Source organism: Nansenia antarctica (assembly GCF_963989245.1).
Source record: "Nansenia antarctica genome assembly, contig: SCAFFOLD_182, whole genome shotgun sequence".
Lineage (NCBI taxonomy): Eukaryota > Metazoa > Chordata > Actinopteri > Argentiniformes > Microstomatidae > Nansenia > Nansenia antarctica.
The window spans coordinates 87,213-102,500 of NW_027663421.1; the positions used below are offsets into that span (position 1 = coordinate 87,213).

The 15,288-nt window shown below is 46.9% G+C and overlaps 1 protein-coding gene across 1 annotated transcript; it reads right to left on the reverse strand.

The window, feature by feature from the left end:
* Nucleotides 1–5,568: 5,568 nt before the first annotated feature.
* On the reverse strand, nt 5,569–15,156 carry LOC308175095 (complement C1q-like protein 2). Its single transcript, XM_080550816.1, has 5 exons — nt 14,860–15,156; nt 14,156–14,218; nt 8,828–8,890; nt 8,534–8,656; nt 5,569–6,081 (listed from the first exon to the last, which is right to left on the reverse strand). The coding sequence occupies exons 1-5, from the start codon at nt 15,080–15,082 to the stop codon at nt 5,801–5,803; spliced, it is 753 nt and encodes a 250-aa protein (XP_080406942.1). The 5' UTR covers nt 15,083–15,156; the 3' UTR covers nt 5,569–5,800.
* Nucleotides 15,157–15,288: the final 132 nt, after the last annotated feature.

Here is a 15,288-nt window from a genome sequence, read left to right on the forward strand (position 1 = left end):
GGTTGTGTCTCAGGAGGTAGAGGCTGTGTCTCAGGAGGTAGAGGTTGTGTCTCAGGAGGTAGAGGCTGGTGGAGGTAGAGGCTGTGTCTCAGGAGGTAGAGGCTGGTGGAGGTAGAGGTTGTGTCTCAGGAGGTAGAGGCTGTGTCTCAGGAGGTAGAGGCTGGTGGAGGTAGAGGCTGTGTCTCAGGAGGTAGAGGCTGTGTCTCAGGAGGTAGAGGCTGTGTCTCAGGAGGTAGAGGCTGTGTCTCAGGAGGTAGAGGCTGTGTCTCAGGAGGTAGAGGCTGTGTCTCAGGAGATAGAGGCTGTGTCTCAGGAGGTAGAGGCTGTGTCTCAGGAGGTAGAGGTTGTGTCTCAGGAGGTAGAGGCTGTGGCTCTAGAGGTAGAGGCTGTGTCTCAGGAGGTAGAGGTTGTGTCTCAGGAGGTAGAGGCTGTGTCTCAGGAGATAGAGGCTGTGTCTCAGGAGGTAGAGGCTGTGTCTCAGGAGGTAGAGGTTGTGTCTCAGGAGGTAAACGCTGTGTCTCAGGAGGTAGAGGCTGTCTCAGGAGGTAGAGGCTGTGTCTCAGGAGGTAGAGGTTGTGTCTCAGGAGGTAGAGGCTGTGTCTCAGGAGGTAGAGGCTGTGTCTCAGGAGGTAGAGGCTGTGTCTCAGGAGGTAGAGGTTGTGTCTCAGGAGGTAGAGGCTGTGTCTCAGGAGGTAGAGGCTGTGTCTCAGGAGGTAGAGGCTGTGTCTCAGGAGGTAGAGGCTGTGTCTCAGGAGGTAGAGGCTGTGTCTCAGGAGGTAGAGGCTGTGTCTCAGGAGGTAGAGGTTGTGTCTCAGGAGGTAGAGGCTGTGTCTCAGGAGGTAGAGGCTGTGTCTCAGGAGGTAGAGGCTGTGTCTCAGGAGGTAGAGGCTGTGTCTCAGGAGGTAGAGGCCGTGTCTCAGGAGGTAGAGGCTGTGTCTCAGGAGGTAGAGGCTGTGTCTCAGGAGGTAGAGGCTGTGTCTCAGGAGGTAGAGGCTGTGTCTCAGGAGGTAGAGGCTGTGTCTCAGGAGGTAGAGGCTGTGTCTCAGGAGGTAGAGGTTGTGTCTCAGGAGGTAGAGGCTGTGTATCAGGAGGTAGAGGTTGTGTCTCAGGAGGTCGAGGCTGTGTCTCAGGAGGTAGAGGCTGTGTCTCAGGAGGTAGAGGCTGTGTCTCAGGAGGTAGAGGCTGTGTCTCAGGAGGTAGAGGTTGTGTCTCAGGAGGTAGAGGCTGTGTCTCAGGAGGTAGAGGCTGGTGGAGGTAGAGGCTGTGTCTCAGGAGGTAGAGGCTGGTGGAGGTAGAGGTTGTGTCTCAGGAGGTAGAGGCTGGTGGAGGTCTCAGGAGGTAGAGGTCTCAGGAGGTAGAGGTTGTGTCTCAGGAGGTAGAGGCTGTGTCTCAGGAAGTAGAGTCTGTGTCTCAGGAGGTAGAGCCGCAGATCGGCGGTTCAAGCCCCGGCTGGCCACATGTCGAGGTGTCCTTGGGCAAGACACTGAACCCCAAATTGCTCCCAGTGAGCGGGCCGGCGCTTTAAGACATCATCCGACCCTGTGTTGTACAGTGTTGTCATGGAGACCCTGTGTTGTACAGTGTCGTCATGGAGACCCCTGTGTTGTACAGTGTTGTCATGGAGACCCTGTGTTTTACAGTGTTGTACCAGATGGAACTAGAACAGTGGAAGGTCAAAGGTCATTTTTCATTTTTGTTGTGTCAAAAAACACAATATTTTATAATTATCGTGCCATGGTAGAAATATCATTTTAAAAGAAGTAGAAGCCGCCACACTCAAGTTCCAGATGCGACACGTTGTGGTTTAACAGGACAACGGTTTGGGCCGTAGCCTTTGTCAAGTCTTAAAACGTATCAAAAAGTTATCAGGAAATATCAAATATACATCTGAATGATAACAGCTCAGTGCGTTGGTTCTAACCCTAACCCATCTGGTAATCAGAGTTCATGGTGTTGGGCTCAGAGATGTGGTTCTGTCCAGCTGGCAGGGGTGAGTAAGGTGATAACAGGCAGGTGATGTCAGTGGTGACTTGCTGCAATGACAACACACCACCACCAGATGGCAGTGTATACTTGCACATAAGTGTCCTGTCCACACTGCATAGACAACAAAAGCATGCAGGCTTATCATACACTGTACTCTATCAAGTGAGAACATGAGAACACACCAGGGGGGAACACAGGCACTACTGCCTGAAACCATTCGTTGGAAATATGTCAAATATTCCAAATACCGAAAAAGTGGAATTCTTGAAAACCAAAGGAATGTGTGAGGAGAGTGGACACATGAGTGGAAGTTGCCAGAAGCTTTAAACATGCAATGTGTGTAATAAAACATTAAACATGCAATGTGTGTAATAAAACATTAAACATGCAATGTGTGTAATAAAACATTAAACATGCAATGTGTGTAATAAAACATTAAACATGCAATGTGTGTAATAAAACATTAAACATGCAATGTGTGTAATAAAACATTAAACATGCAATGTGTGTAATGAAACTCATCCAACTATCCTACACATACACAGACTATGGAAAACCCAACACAAGCAACCAGCTCGGACACAGTTGTCACCATGGTAACCGGTAGCAGTTTCTAGTGTATTCTGGGATGTTTCCCTCCCAGCCTCATATCGTTCATTTAGGAACGCCATAAACATCTGTGCTCCCTGTCTGACGTTATATATCTAACATGACATGTTCTAACGTTATATATATATAACATGACATGTTCTAAGGCTGATCTGTCTAATGTTATATATATCTAACCTGACATGTTCTAAGGCTGATCTGTCTAACGTTATATATATCTAACATGACATGTTCTAAGGCTGATCTGTCTAACGTTATATATATCTAACATGACATGTTCTAAGGCTGATCTGTCTAACGTTATATATATCTAACATGACATGTTCTAAGGCTGATCTGTCTAATGTTATATATATCTAACATGACATGTTCTAACGTTATATATATCTAACATGACATGTTCTAAGGCTGATCTGTCTAATGTTATATATATCTAACCTGACATGTTCTAAGGCTGATCTGTCTAATGTTATATATATCTAACCTGACATGTTCTAAGGCTGATCTGTCTAATGTTATATATATATATATCTAACCTGACATGTTCTAAGGCTGATCTGTCTAATGTTATATATATCTAACCTGACATGTTCTAAGGCTGATCTGTCTAATGTTATATATATATATATATATCTAACATGACATGTTCTAAGGCTGATCTGTCTAACGTTATATATATCTAACATGACATGTTCTAAGGCTGATCTGTCTAACGTTATATATATCTAACATGACATGTTCTAAGGCTGATCTGTCTAACGTTATATATATCTAACATGACATGTTCTAAGGCTGATCTGTCTAACGTTATATATATCTAACATGACATGTTCTAAGGCTGATCTGTCTAACGTTATATATATCTAACATGACATGTTCTAAGGCTGATCTGTGCATGATAGTGCTGCATTCTGACATATTTCATGTCGCCTCTCCCCCCGTTAATGGTATATGAGCTATAGTCAGTCCCAATGGTCCAGAAGTCAAGTTGAACAGATGTATATATATACAAGTCAAGTTGAACAGATGTATATATATATAAGTCAAGTTGAACAGATGTATATATATAAGTCAAGTTGAACAGATGTATATAAATAAGTCAAGTTGAACAGATGTATATAAATAAGTCAAGTTGAACAGATGTATATATATAAGTCAAGTTGAACAGATGTATATATATATAAGCAGGGGTGCACATAACTGGTGCGCCAGTGCGCATGCGTCGCAAAAATGCATGCTGCGCGGAAGATCAGCGGCATGAACGCGCTCTTGCGCACCAACAGCTGGGAGCGCTGGGAGAGGAATTTACTTCCTCAAAATCCACCTGCTGACTGCTGACTGCTGCATCACTGCAAGCGCCGTAACGCCATCACAACGACCACGGCGACTCCCCTCACGAAAACATTCGGAAAGTATCGTAACTTGTACTTTCATTCCGCGTATCGCGTTTCGCACGGTTATCACGCCGACACGTGACAATTCAGTCCCGAACGACTCGTCGCTAAAAGGAAAAACAACACCAAGGAACTTCACGTTTCTTTTCTCTGAAGCTTTCAAACGTTCAGACGTTTGTTTTACAGCTTAATTATCGCACCTCGACCCCTGACCCAGGGAATATGGTTGGGAATTCTATTAGGAAAAAAAAAAGACTTTGTTGCACAATCAAAATAATGAGCTATTTAAAGTGATAGCCTACAACATCCTCTACCATGGTTGAAATTGAGGACAGTGATAACTTACAGCAGTCAAGAGAGCAGTGATGATGATGATTAAGCTTGTAGCATAAATAAATGCTTAGGCTGTAACTTTTAGTTGAAAAGTTGATTTCAGTGTTTACAGAACAGAGCAGTGCTTAAAGAGATGTCAGTTGATTTCATTGTGTTTAAAGGAGTCTGACAGACTTTCATGCTTAAAGAGCAGTCATTTGATTTTGCATTTGTTTCTTTTGTTTTGCACACAATCATTTGTTCGTTCATCTTTATTTAGGAATAAATGTCGTTTTGCTAATATAAGTTATCCATGTATCCCTTTTTTATCCATCCTGTGGGACGGGTCGTGACTCGCGAGCTCGGGGAGCACCAAGCAGCATCCCTAGGTGCTCCTCTGAGCACTGGCCCCAAAAAGTTATGTGCACCCCTGTATATAAGTCAAGTTGAACAGATGTATATATATAAGTCAAGTTGAACAGATGTATATAAATAAGTCAAGTTGAACAGATGTATATATATATATATATATATATATATATATAAGTCAAGTTGAACAGATGTATATATATAAGTCAAGTTGAACAGATGTTTATATATATATAAGTCAAGTTGAACAGATGTATATATATATAAGTCAAGTTGAACAGATGTATATATAAGTCAAGTTGAACAGATGTATATATATAGAAGTCAAGTTGAACAGATGTTTATATATTTAAGTCAAGTTGAACAGATGTATATATATATAGAAGTCAAGTTGAACAGATGTATATATATATATAGAAGTCAAGTTGAACAGATGTATATATATAGAAGTCAAGTTGAACAGATGTTTATATATAAGTCAAGTTGAACAGATGTTTATATATTTAAGTCAAGTTGAACAGATGTATATATAAGTCAAGTTGAACAGATGTTTATATATTTAAGTCAAGTTGAACAGATATATATAGAAGTCAAGTTGAACAGATGTTGAACATGTTGAACATCGCCAGGCTTCACAAATCCCCTGCTGTCAGGCTACATAGCTAAGAGGTGGGTTTTGATTGGTCCGTCCGTGTTCATTCAGGGTTTTGATTGGATATTGAATCTACTGGAGACAGAACCTTATAACTCCAACTCGGTTTATGTTTTGTGAGATGGAACCTTTGTATTTTATTAATTACTAACATTATTATTATTATTATTTTAAATAACACCACACAGGCATTAATAAACACCTAATGGATCAGATTGTGTAAAAAAAAAAAAAAAAGACCAAAAATGGAGATAGAACCTTATAATTCTAACGTAGCGACATCACAGGAAGTCACATGTCAATACATCACAGGAAGTCACATGTCAATACATCACAGGAAGTCACATGTCAATACATCACAGGAAGTCAGTGTGTTTGTCCTTTCATGGTGTTTAATGAGAAGTTGTCAGAGGAACATTAGAAGCTCTTGGAAACTCTTAACACTTTTCATCTGAATTCATCAGGACAGCTGATCTGTTCACACAGGGAAGAGCAGGAAGCCACTGAAGATGTTGTAATTATTATTATCATCATAGAGGCTGTAGTTTGACCACAGACGCATGTCGACCAAGTCTCCCTCCTCCAGCTGGAGAGTCAGACCACTGGATGCAGACTGATCCCCTGCATTAGTTCTCTGATATACAGCCGTCATCATCTGGTCATTCTTATACAACATCACATTAATCCGTGTTGAGGCGTCGTCTTCACAGGCGGTGAATCTGAAGTAGTAGACTCCTCTCACTGGGGCTGTGAACTTTCCTGTATCAGAGGAAAGCAGAGAGAGATCAACACTGTCTGTGTCTCCTAGACACCAGAGCAACATGACTGTTAGTAATGGTGAACACAGTCCCTGTAGCTGACCCCCCCACTGGTCTTATAGAGACAGGGCTTAAAGTTCTCCGGCACGGAGCAATAAAATAAAATAAAATCACATTCTTTGCATCGTAATTTAAAGAGTCATCTTCAGCAAAGAGACAGTTCCGCCTACCAATGGTATCACATTGCTCAAGCCAACCAACGACTTCTAGCCAATCGGAGGCAGAGCAGTGGGGCGGGCCTTAAGAAGTTTGAATGAGTGTAATGTGAGCTTGGAGAGACGTTCGCTTTTAGCAGCCCGCTATCTCGCTAACTTTAGTAAGAGTCTATTAAAATGGAAGCCCAGTTTCTTAAACCTTGCTCATACAACAACCTTGCCGGGAGCGACGGCTACAGGTACCACTTCATCTTCAATGACCGACCGTGTTTGCGAGCAAAAGATCCGAGTGTGCGCGTTTATAGCTGAACATGATCTGTCTTTCCCAATGGCTCAGCCACTGGTCGATTTGTGCAAGAAGCTATCAGAAGACAGAAATGCACTGACAAAGCTGTCCGTTTCCAATCAGCACGCCAGCTATTTAAACACACATGGCCTTTGTCCCGGAATTGAAAAAACGGCTGTGTGAAAAGCTTAAAAAAAGCAACGTTTTCAATGAATATCGACGAAGCTACTAATCTTAACATGGACAAAATCCTCAATGTCCTTGTTCGATTTTTTAATGATGATCTGGCCACAGTAACAACACAACACCTAGTCAGCAGGAAAGTAAACATCGCCAACTCATCAGCCCTCATGCATGACTGGTCACTAGTCATCAGTATTCTACTTGATGTAGATCTATTGATCTATTGATCTATTGTTATAGTGATAGTGGCTTAATAAGTGATGCAATCAGTTTGGCCTTAAGTGATTTAATCAGTTTGTTCTTTTAAAGACATCAAAATATATTATTTTATTTTGTATTGAGTATAAAACAGTATTAATGCATTTTAACATTGAGACATATTTTGTATTGACTATAAAATAGTATTAATGCATTTAAACATTGAGACAAGAAGCTGTCTTCTGTACCCGCTCTCCCAATATCTCACACATATAACGTATAGGGTGTTCACACATATAACGTATAGGGTGTTCACACATATAACGTATAGGGTGTTCACACATATAACGTATAGGGTGTTCACACATAGTGTTTAGCTCATCACATAGAGAATTGTATGAGAAAAACAATGGTTCTAACCCCATGGTTCTATCATGTATGGTTCTACCCCCATGGTTCTATCATGTATGGTTCTAACCCCATGGTTCTATCATGTATGGTTCTAACCCCATGGTTCTATCATGTATGGTTCTATCATGTAAGGTTCTAACCCCATGGTTCTATCATGTATGGTTCAACAGTTATCAAGGTTTACCTCTTTACATGTTTTTTATTGAATGTTTTTCTGTTTTCTGTACTGAATGTTTTCTGCCCTAACTGAGCTGTTTGACAACAAAATTTCCCCATTGGGGACAATAAAGGTTTTCAATCAATCAATCAATCAATCAATCACATGCCAGTTACTGGAATTAATCTCAACAGACCTAACAAGTGGTCACTGCTATGCAGAAATGGAACGCAACATTTGAAAATTCAACTTTATCTTTTAAACTATTCATTTTTATTACACAAACCTATATATCATTCTTTTCAGAATTGTAAGACCAATTTTAATAGCAAATAGGAAAATTTATCACGCAATTCATAGTGAGCCTGCTGACGTTACAAGTTAGCCAGACCATTCACACACACAGCGTCTAGCGGGCGAGAGTAGACGGGGCTCCGCTAGGAGTTACAACCGGTGCTTGAGGAGGAGACATTTTATAATCAAAATCCGCAGAATACAAGCCAAACATGTATCTATATGTATTTTTAGATAGAAAACAAGTTGAATTTAATAGAAAACCTAGCCCACAGACGATCAGATTTCAATAAAGATGCGTATCCTTCAAGTGTCTCCTTAAAATCGCCACAGGAAAAAACCCTCTGATGTGAGGAGAAGTGGGGGTAGACTGATATGAAGTCAAGATGCCTTACATACAGGTGACATGTCCATTAAATGGATTACTATTGGTACAATGGCATGAAAGAGAGCTTGTAAATAGTGTAAAACCACCGAAGATCAGGATTAGAACCCTGGCAAAACCCTGTTTACACACGTCCTCTGACCAGGGGCTGGACACCCGATAATGTGGGACTTTATTGTCTCCATCTGCCATAATTGTTGTCGTAATGTTGTCGTACTGTTTCCAACAGGGTAACCTTTGTATATCATTTTAGGATTCACTAGTTTTTAATTCATTCATTCATTCCCTCATCCATATGTGTGTATTGGTGTGTGTCAGCAGTACCTGTGGTTGGGCTGTAGGCCTGGCCGATGTTGGTGATGATCTTTTTGTAGACCACAGTGGTAAGACCAGAGGCAGGTCCTATCGAAGCACCTAGGGCAGCAGAGAACGCCACCTTCGGTCTCTCTGTGAACACAAGGCAATAACACATGCATATCTCCTTTAAAGCAGCGTACCATCTTACAGGGCCAAACTGTTCATTGTGATGATATTGTTTAAAAAGATATACTACTTTACATTAACCTCATTGCCAAGGGAAACATCACATGATTTTAATAAAGTCAGTGTTCGTCTCACCTGCATTCACTCTCTTCAGGTCCTCCACCTGACCCTCGCTGGCCGTCACTCTGGCTGTCAACGCTGCAAAAGAACAAAATCACTGTTCATGAATTCCACACAGAAATGTGTATGTGAGGGAGACACAAACCGTCTTTAAAACAATACAATTAATGAACCACGTTGTAAAATCCTCTAAAACCATACATGTACGTTATCATCTGGTTAATATGGCTAATATCTGTAAAGCCGCTTTTCCATATGTCGGCCCGGGTCGGGTCAGGTCGGGTCGGGTCGGGTCAGGTCGGGTCACTTTTGATCTGTTCTGGTTTCCATTATACACAAACCGACCCGGACTAGTAGGAGGAGTAGAGGATAGTAGGCGGAGTTACGCGTCACACGCAGCCTGGCAAAAAGCTTCCGGGTGTACACAGCAACAGCAGTGATTTTTTTGGAGAGAAAGAGAAAGAGAGAGAGGAAGCTATGTACACATAATAAAGTCATGTTTTTTGAACCCTTAAAACCACTGCCTTCACTTGTCTGCTTTATGAACTGTAGTATCATCATCGGGAAACGCAGACAAGACGCGAATCTACCGGAATTTGACACAGCCGGTGTTATTCACAGACAAACACGGTGCCGTTTGCGGGTTAATAACTTCGGTTTACCGGGGGTTAGGATAACAATTCAAACGTGTCCGGAAAGAGGAGAAGCCAGGGAATTCAAAAGTTTTTGAATGGAGTCGATCCTCCACTCCTATCACCGTGGACACAGCGCGGAGCGAATTCCCTGTTAAAACCGGCATTTGACTCATGAGTGAATGGTGAAAATGGCTGGACGGCTGCGGGCGAACTCCCGGTTCATCGAGTTTACGGTTAAAGGCATAACTTCTCGGGGTGTCAGCGCGGTGGTTAAGGGCTCAAAATGACCGTAGACAGATGGTGAAGTTAGCAAAGGAGTATTGTGTTTTTTTACCACCTCCACAGCCGGTGTTATTCACGGACAAACACGGTGCATAATAGCGATTTTTGTGTTGTGCTTGTTGTAAATAAAAGTTATATTGTGGTGATTCACATTAAGAGACATTCACCAAGAAGGGTTTGTACCTTTAAGAGTGGGGGTTAAAGGGGCAAGGGTTTCCGGTTCCGGGGGGAGTTATTGTGGTTGTCACAGAGAGTGTATGTTAGCATGTAGCAGAAGTGAGTGAAGTAAACATCCTCGACTCCAACCTACGTCTGTCGTCTCCTTGTTGCACTTCCCACATTGGTGACCCTGACGTGATGTCGGAATGGGGACGAGGTCATTCACAATGCCCCGGAACACAGTTCTATGAGAGGCGGCCGACCAGGGAGCTGCAGCCTCTGGAAGAAACTCCCCAGGAACCCGCAGTGGCTGGCCATACACCAGCTCGGCGGACGAGGCCTGGAGATCCTCTTTGGGGGCAGAGCGAAGACCGAGCATGACCCACGGGAGGCGGTCCACCCAGCCACTGTCCATCAGGCTGGCCCGAAGAGCGGCCTTCATGTCCCGATGGAACCGCTCACAAAGTCCATTGCCCTGCGGGTGGTACGCCGTAGTGCGGTGGATCTTCACCCCCAGGTGCTCAGCAACCGTAGTCCAGAGCTCCGAGGTGAACTGGGGGCCCCTGTCGCTCGTGATGTCACCTGGTGTGCCAAAGCGGGCCACCCAGCACCCAATGAACGCCCGGGCCACCTCCGCTGCCGTAGTAGAGGCCAGGGGAACAGCTTCTGGCCACCTGGTGGTCCGGTCCACCATGGTGAGGAGGTAGGTATATCCGTGAGACGGGGTCAGGGGGCCTACCAGGTCCACATGCACGTGGTCAAAACGCCTCTCTGGCACCACAAACGGTGCCAAAGGGGCTTTGGTATGGCGGTGCACCTTAGCGCGCTGACATGCCACACACGAGCCAGCCCAGGTTCTAACGTCCCTCCGGAGGCCAGGCCAAACAAACTTAATCCCCACCAATTTAGCCGAGGCTTTCACCCCCGGGTGGGAAAGGCCGTGGATGGTGTTGAAAACCCTGCGCCGCCAGGCAGCCGGCACCATAGGACGTGGTTGGCCGGTGGAGACGTCGCAGAGGAGAGTGGCTTTGGCCGCGTCGAACACCACGTCCTCCAGCTGCAGTGCAGTAGGAGCGACCCGGTAGGCCTGAATGTCAGAGTCTGCGGCTTGGTCCGCCGCCATGGCGGCATAGTCGAGTCCTAAGTGAACAGACCCGACGACCGCCCGTGAGAGGCAGTCGGCGACGAAGTTGTCCTTGCCCGCCAAGTGCTGGATGTCCGTGGTGAACTCGGAGATCGCCGAGAGCTGACGCTGCTGACGCCCAGACCATGGCTCCGAGGTCTTGGCCATGGAGAATGTCAGTGGCTTGTGGTCCACGAAGGCGGTGAACTGGCGGCCCTCTAACAGGAATCTAAAGTGTCTGGTGGCCAGGAAAAGACCCAGCAGTTCCCTGTCAAAGGTGCTGTACTTGCGCTCGTTGTCGCGGAGCTGTTTGCTGAAGAAGGCCAGCGGCTGCCAAGCCCCGTTCACCCACTGCTCGCACACCGCCCCCACTGCATAGTCAGAGGCGTCCGTCGTGAGGGCGACCGGGGCTGTGGGAGACGGGTGCGCCAGTAGAGCAGCGTTAGCCAGCGCGTTCTTAGCAGCCCCGAAAGCCTTGTCCATCTCCGGGGACCAGTCCAACACGTCCTTGGGCCCTTTTCCCCGCAGGGTCTCGTACAAGGGACGCATGAGGTGGGCGGCATGGGGAATAAAACGGTTGTAAAAATTCACCATGCCCAGGAACTCTTGTAGAGACTGTATCGTGCGGGGACGGGGGAAACTGGTGATGGCCTCCACTCTGGCGGGAAGAGGGGCGGCTCCCTGCGGAGCGACATGGTGTCCGAGGAAGGTGATGGATGACTGCCCGAACTGGCACTTGGCTGGGTTTACAATGAGGCCGTGGGCCCTGAGCCGCTCAAACAACTGCCGGAGATGTGTCATGTGCTCCTCCATGGACGCGCTGGCCACCAGAATGTCATCCAGGTAAACAAACATGAATGGCATGTCTCGGAGCACAGAGTCCATCAGGCGCTGAAACGTCTGCGCCGCCCCTTTGAGGCCAAAAGGCATTCGCAGAAACTCGAAAAGTCCAAAGGGTGTGATGACAGCCGTCTTTGGCACATCCTGCGGATGGACCGGCACCTGGTGGTACCCGCGCACCAGGTCCACCTTGGAAAAAATGACGGCCCCCGCCAGGTGGGCAGAGAAGTCCTGTATGTGTGGAACGGGGTACCGGTCGGGGGTTGTGGCGTTATTCAGGCGACGGAAATCGCCGCAGGGGCGCCAACCCCCGTCGGCCTTAGTCACCATATGTAGGGGGGAAGCCCACGGGCTCTTTGAGCGGCGCACGATGCCGAGTCGCTCCATGGTCGAAAACTCCCCTCTGGCGATTGCAAGCTTGGCCGCGTCGAGGCGTCGGGCCCGGGCATAGACTGGGGGGCCCACGGTGGTGATATGGTGCTCTACGCCGTGCTTAGCCACCTCCGCTGAGAACGTGGGTGTAGTGAGGTCAGGGAAACCGGCGAGCAGGCGTTGATATGGATCCCCGGTGGCCAGCGTGTTTGCCAGGCAAAGCGCTCCCGCCCCCCCCAGCGTACAGGGGTACGAAGCAAAAGAGAGGGCATCGATCAGGCGACAGTTCTTAATATCCACCAGCAGGTTAAAAGCACAGAGGAAGTCCGCGCCCAGAAGTGGCGTGGATACAGCAGCCATAACAAAGTCCCAGCCGAAACGGCGCCCGCCAAAACACACTTCCACATACCTGATGCCAAATGTTCGTATGGGTGTGCCATTAGCGGCATCCATCTGGGGGCCGTGTCCGCCGGCCATGGTGTCCACTGCCTGCGCTGGCAGGATGCTGCGTTGAGCGCCTGAGTCGACCAGCAACCGCCGGCCAGATAAGGAGTCGGCGACGAACAACAGCTTGCAGTCACGGCCGGCGCCCATAGCCGCTAATGAGCGCCGGCCCTGGCGTTTCCCTGTACCCTGAAACTGCATGGCTTGCGACACTGCTTGGCCTTGGACCCAAACCTTGCATGGTAGTAACAGAGCCCGTCGTCGGCTTGGCGGCGGGCCGTCACCGCGGCCGCGGTGTCTGTATAGTCCTCCAGGGGTGGAGGTGGGCTCAAGTGGTCTGGGTGGGGCAGCAGCGCATGGATAAACTGCTGCCGGTTAGCGAGGTACACCCTGTCGGCCTCCGCAGCCAGAGAACGATAATCCTTGGTGGAGGAGAGGGGGGAACTGGCCAGTGCTGTGCGCACAGGCGCCGGGAGCTGCCGCAGGAAAATGTGTGTAAACAATGGTGTTGAAAACCCTGCGCCGCCAGGCAGCCGACACCTCTGTCCTTACCCCAACCTCTGTCCCAGTTCCAGTTCCAGTTCCAGTTCCAGCTCCAGTTCCAGTTCTCACCCTTAATCCCCCTCCTGCAAAGCGCAGCCGTTTCGGCCGCTTGATCCGCCCCCCGCCACGTTAACTGTAGTACTGTTCATGGATTGCCTGTTCAGTTGGACTTTTAATGGTTATCTTGGTTTTTTGTACCTTCTGGGTTGGTGAATTCTGGGGGGGCCTGTGTGGTGATTCACATTAAGAGACATTCACCAAGAAGGGTTTGTACCTTTAAGAGTGGGGGTTAAAGGGGCAAGGGTTTCCGGTTCCGGGGGGAGTTATTGTGGTTGTCACAGAGAGTGTATGTTAGCATGTAGCAGAAGTGAGTGAAGTAAACATCCTCGACTCCAACCTACGTCTGTCGTCTCCTTGTTGCACTTCCCACAATATGATTCATTGAAATGACATTAAACTAAGATAATACGATGGTCAGAATAATTTTCCGAATCTTTATTAATAAGCTATTACAGAAAATGTAGTGACATTTTCCTAGTGAATGTGGTATTTTCAAGATGGCGGTTGTGAAGAAATAATATGGGATGGGACATGGGATGACGATTGTCCATTGACCAATCAACGGTGTGCAGCGTCACACGTCACTGCGTGCGTCCCAGGTCCCAGGTCCCTGCTCGGATGTGGTACCTGGGACCTAGGACTGAAGCGACCCGGACCGACGAATGGAAAAGGGGACCGAAGCGGGCAGACCTAGGTCAGCACCAGGTCAGCACCAGGTCTGCAACGTAGTGGAAAAGCACCATTACTTGTATTCTCTGTCTTCAGCTCCTCCATCTGACCCTGGCTGACCTCCACTCTGGTCATGAATCACACACACAGGCACACACACACACACACACACACACACCTACATTGCACACACACTGCAATACTGTAAGAACATACCTGCATTCTGTCTCTGCAGTTCCGTCACTCTGGCCCCCATGGCTGACAGCTCTGCTGCTTGAGCTGAATTAAAGGAAACATAATTGCAATCATACACTAAGCATGGGAGTGATTCATGTATACACACACACACACAAACACAGACACACACACACAGACACACACACAGACACACACACACAGACACGCACACGCACACAGACAGACACGCACACACACAGACACGCACACGCACACAGACAGAGGGGTGTGTGATGTGTTGTTGTTGTGACATGTGCAGACGTGTGTGTAAGCACTACTAAGTGGCGGAGTGCTAAACATATCACACACACACATATCACACACACACACACACACATATCACACACACACATATCACACACATATCACACACACACACATATCACACACACACATATCACACACACACACACATATCACACACACACACACACACACACACACACATATCACACACACATATCACACACACACACACACACATATCACACACACACACACAGACACATCACACACACACACACATATCACACACACACACACAGACACACAGACATACACAAACACACAAACACACACACACAGACACACACAAACACACACACACACACACAGACACACACACACACACACACACACATCACACACACACACACACACACACACGCACACACACGCATTACCTGCATTCTCTTTCTTCAGTTGGTCCACCTGACTCTCGCTGGTGTTCACTCTGGTCTCCATATCCACTACGATGTCTCTCAATTTCCTTAACTCAGACCAGAGGTCAGGACCGTGACCCAGTTGAGGGTCTTTCTCTGTGACCCCCCCACCCTCTCCCTGAGCCTCTGACCCAGACAGACAGAACAGCACCAGCACCACCAACAGAGCTACAGCACGCCTCATTCTGGAACCACGTCTCTTCAGAATGTCACGGAAATCTAAGTTCACTAACTGGTCCTTGGTGAGAACAACACGGCAGAGAAGTACTGACTCTGTCTTAGAAACGTCCTTTTATTGACAAACTATTGATTCAAACATCTATCAATCATCAACCTTCTGTGACCTTGGTCGTGTTATTCAGTATAAACGTCCTTTTATCGACATGTTTT

Coding starts and splice junctions, on each gene's coding strand:
- LOC308175095 (XM_080550816.1), bottom strand. CDS start 15,082: ATGAGGCGTGCTGTAGCTCTGTTGGTGGTGCTGGTGCTGTTCTGTCTG. Junction 8,891..14,155: donor ACTGCAGAGACAGAATGCAG/GTATGTTCTTAC, acceptor GTTCTTTTGCAG/CGTTGACAGCCAGAGTGACG. Junction 6,082..8,533: donor GGCCTACAGCCCAACCACAG/GTACTGCTGACA, acceptor CCTCTGATACAG/GAAAGTTCACAGCCCCAGTG.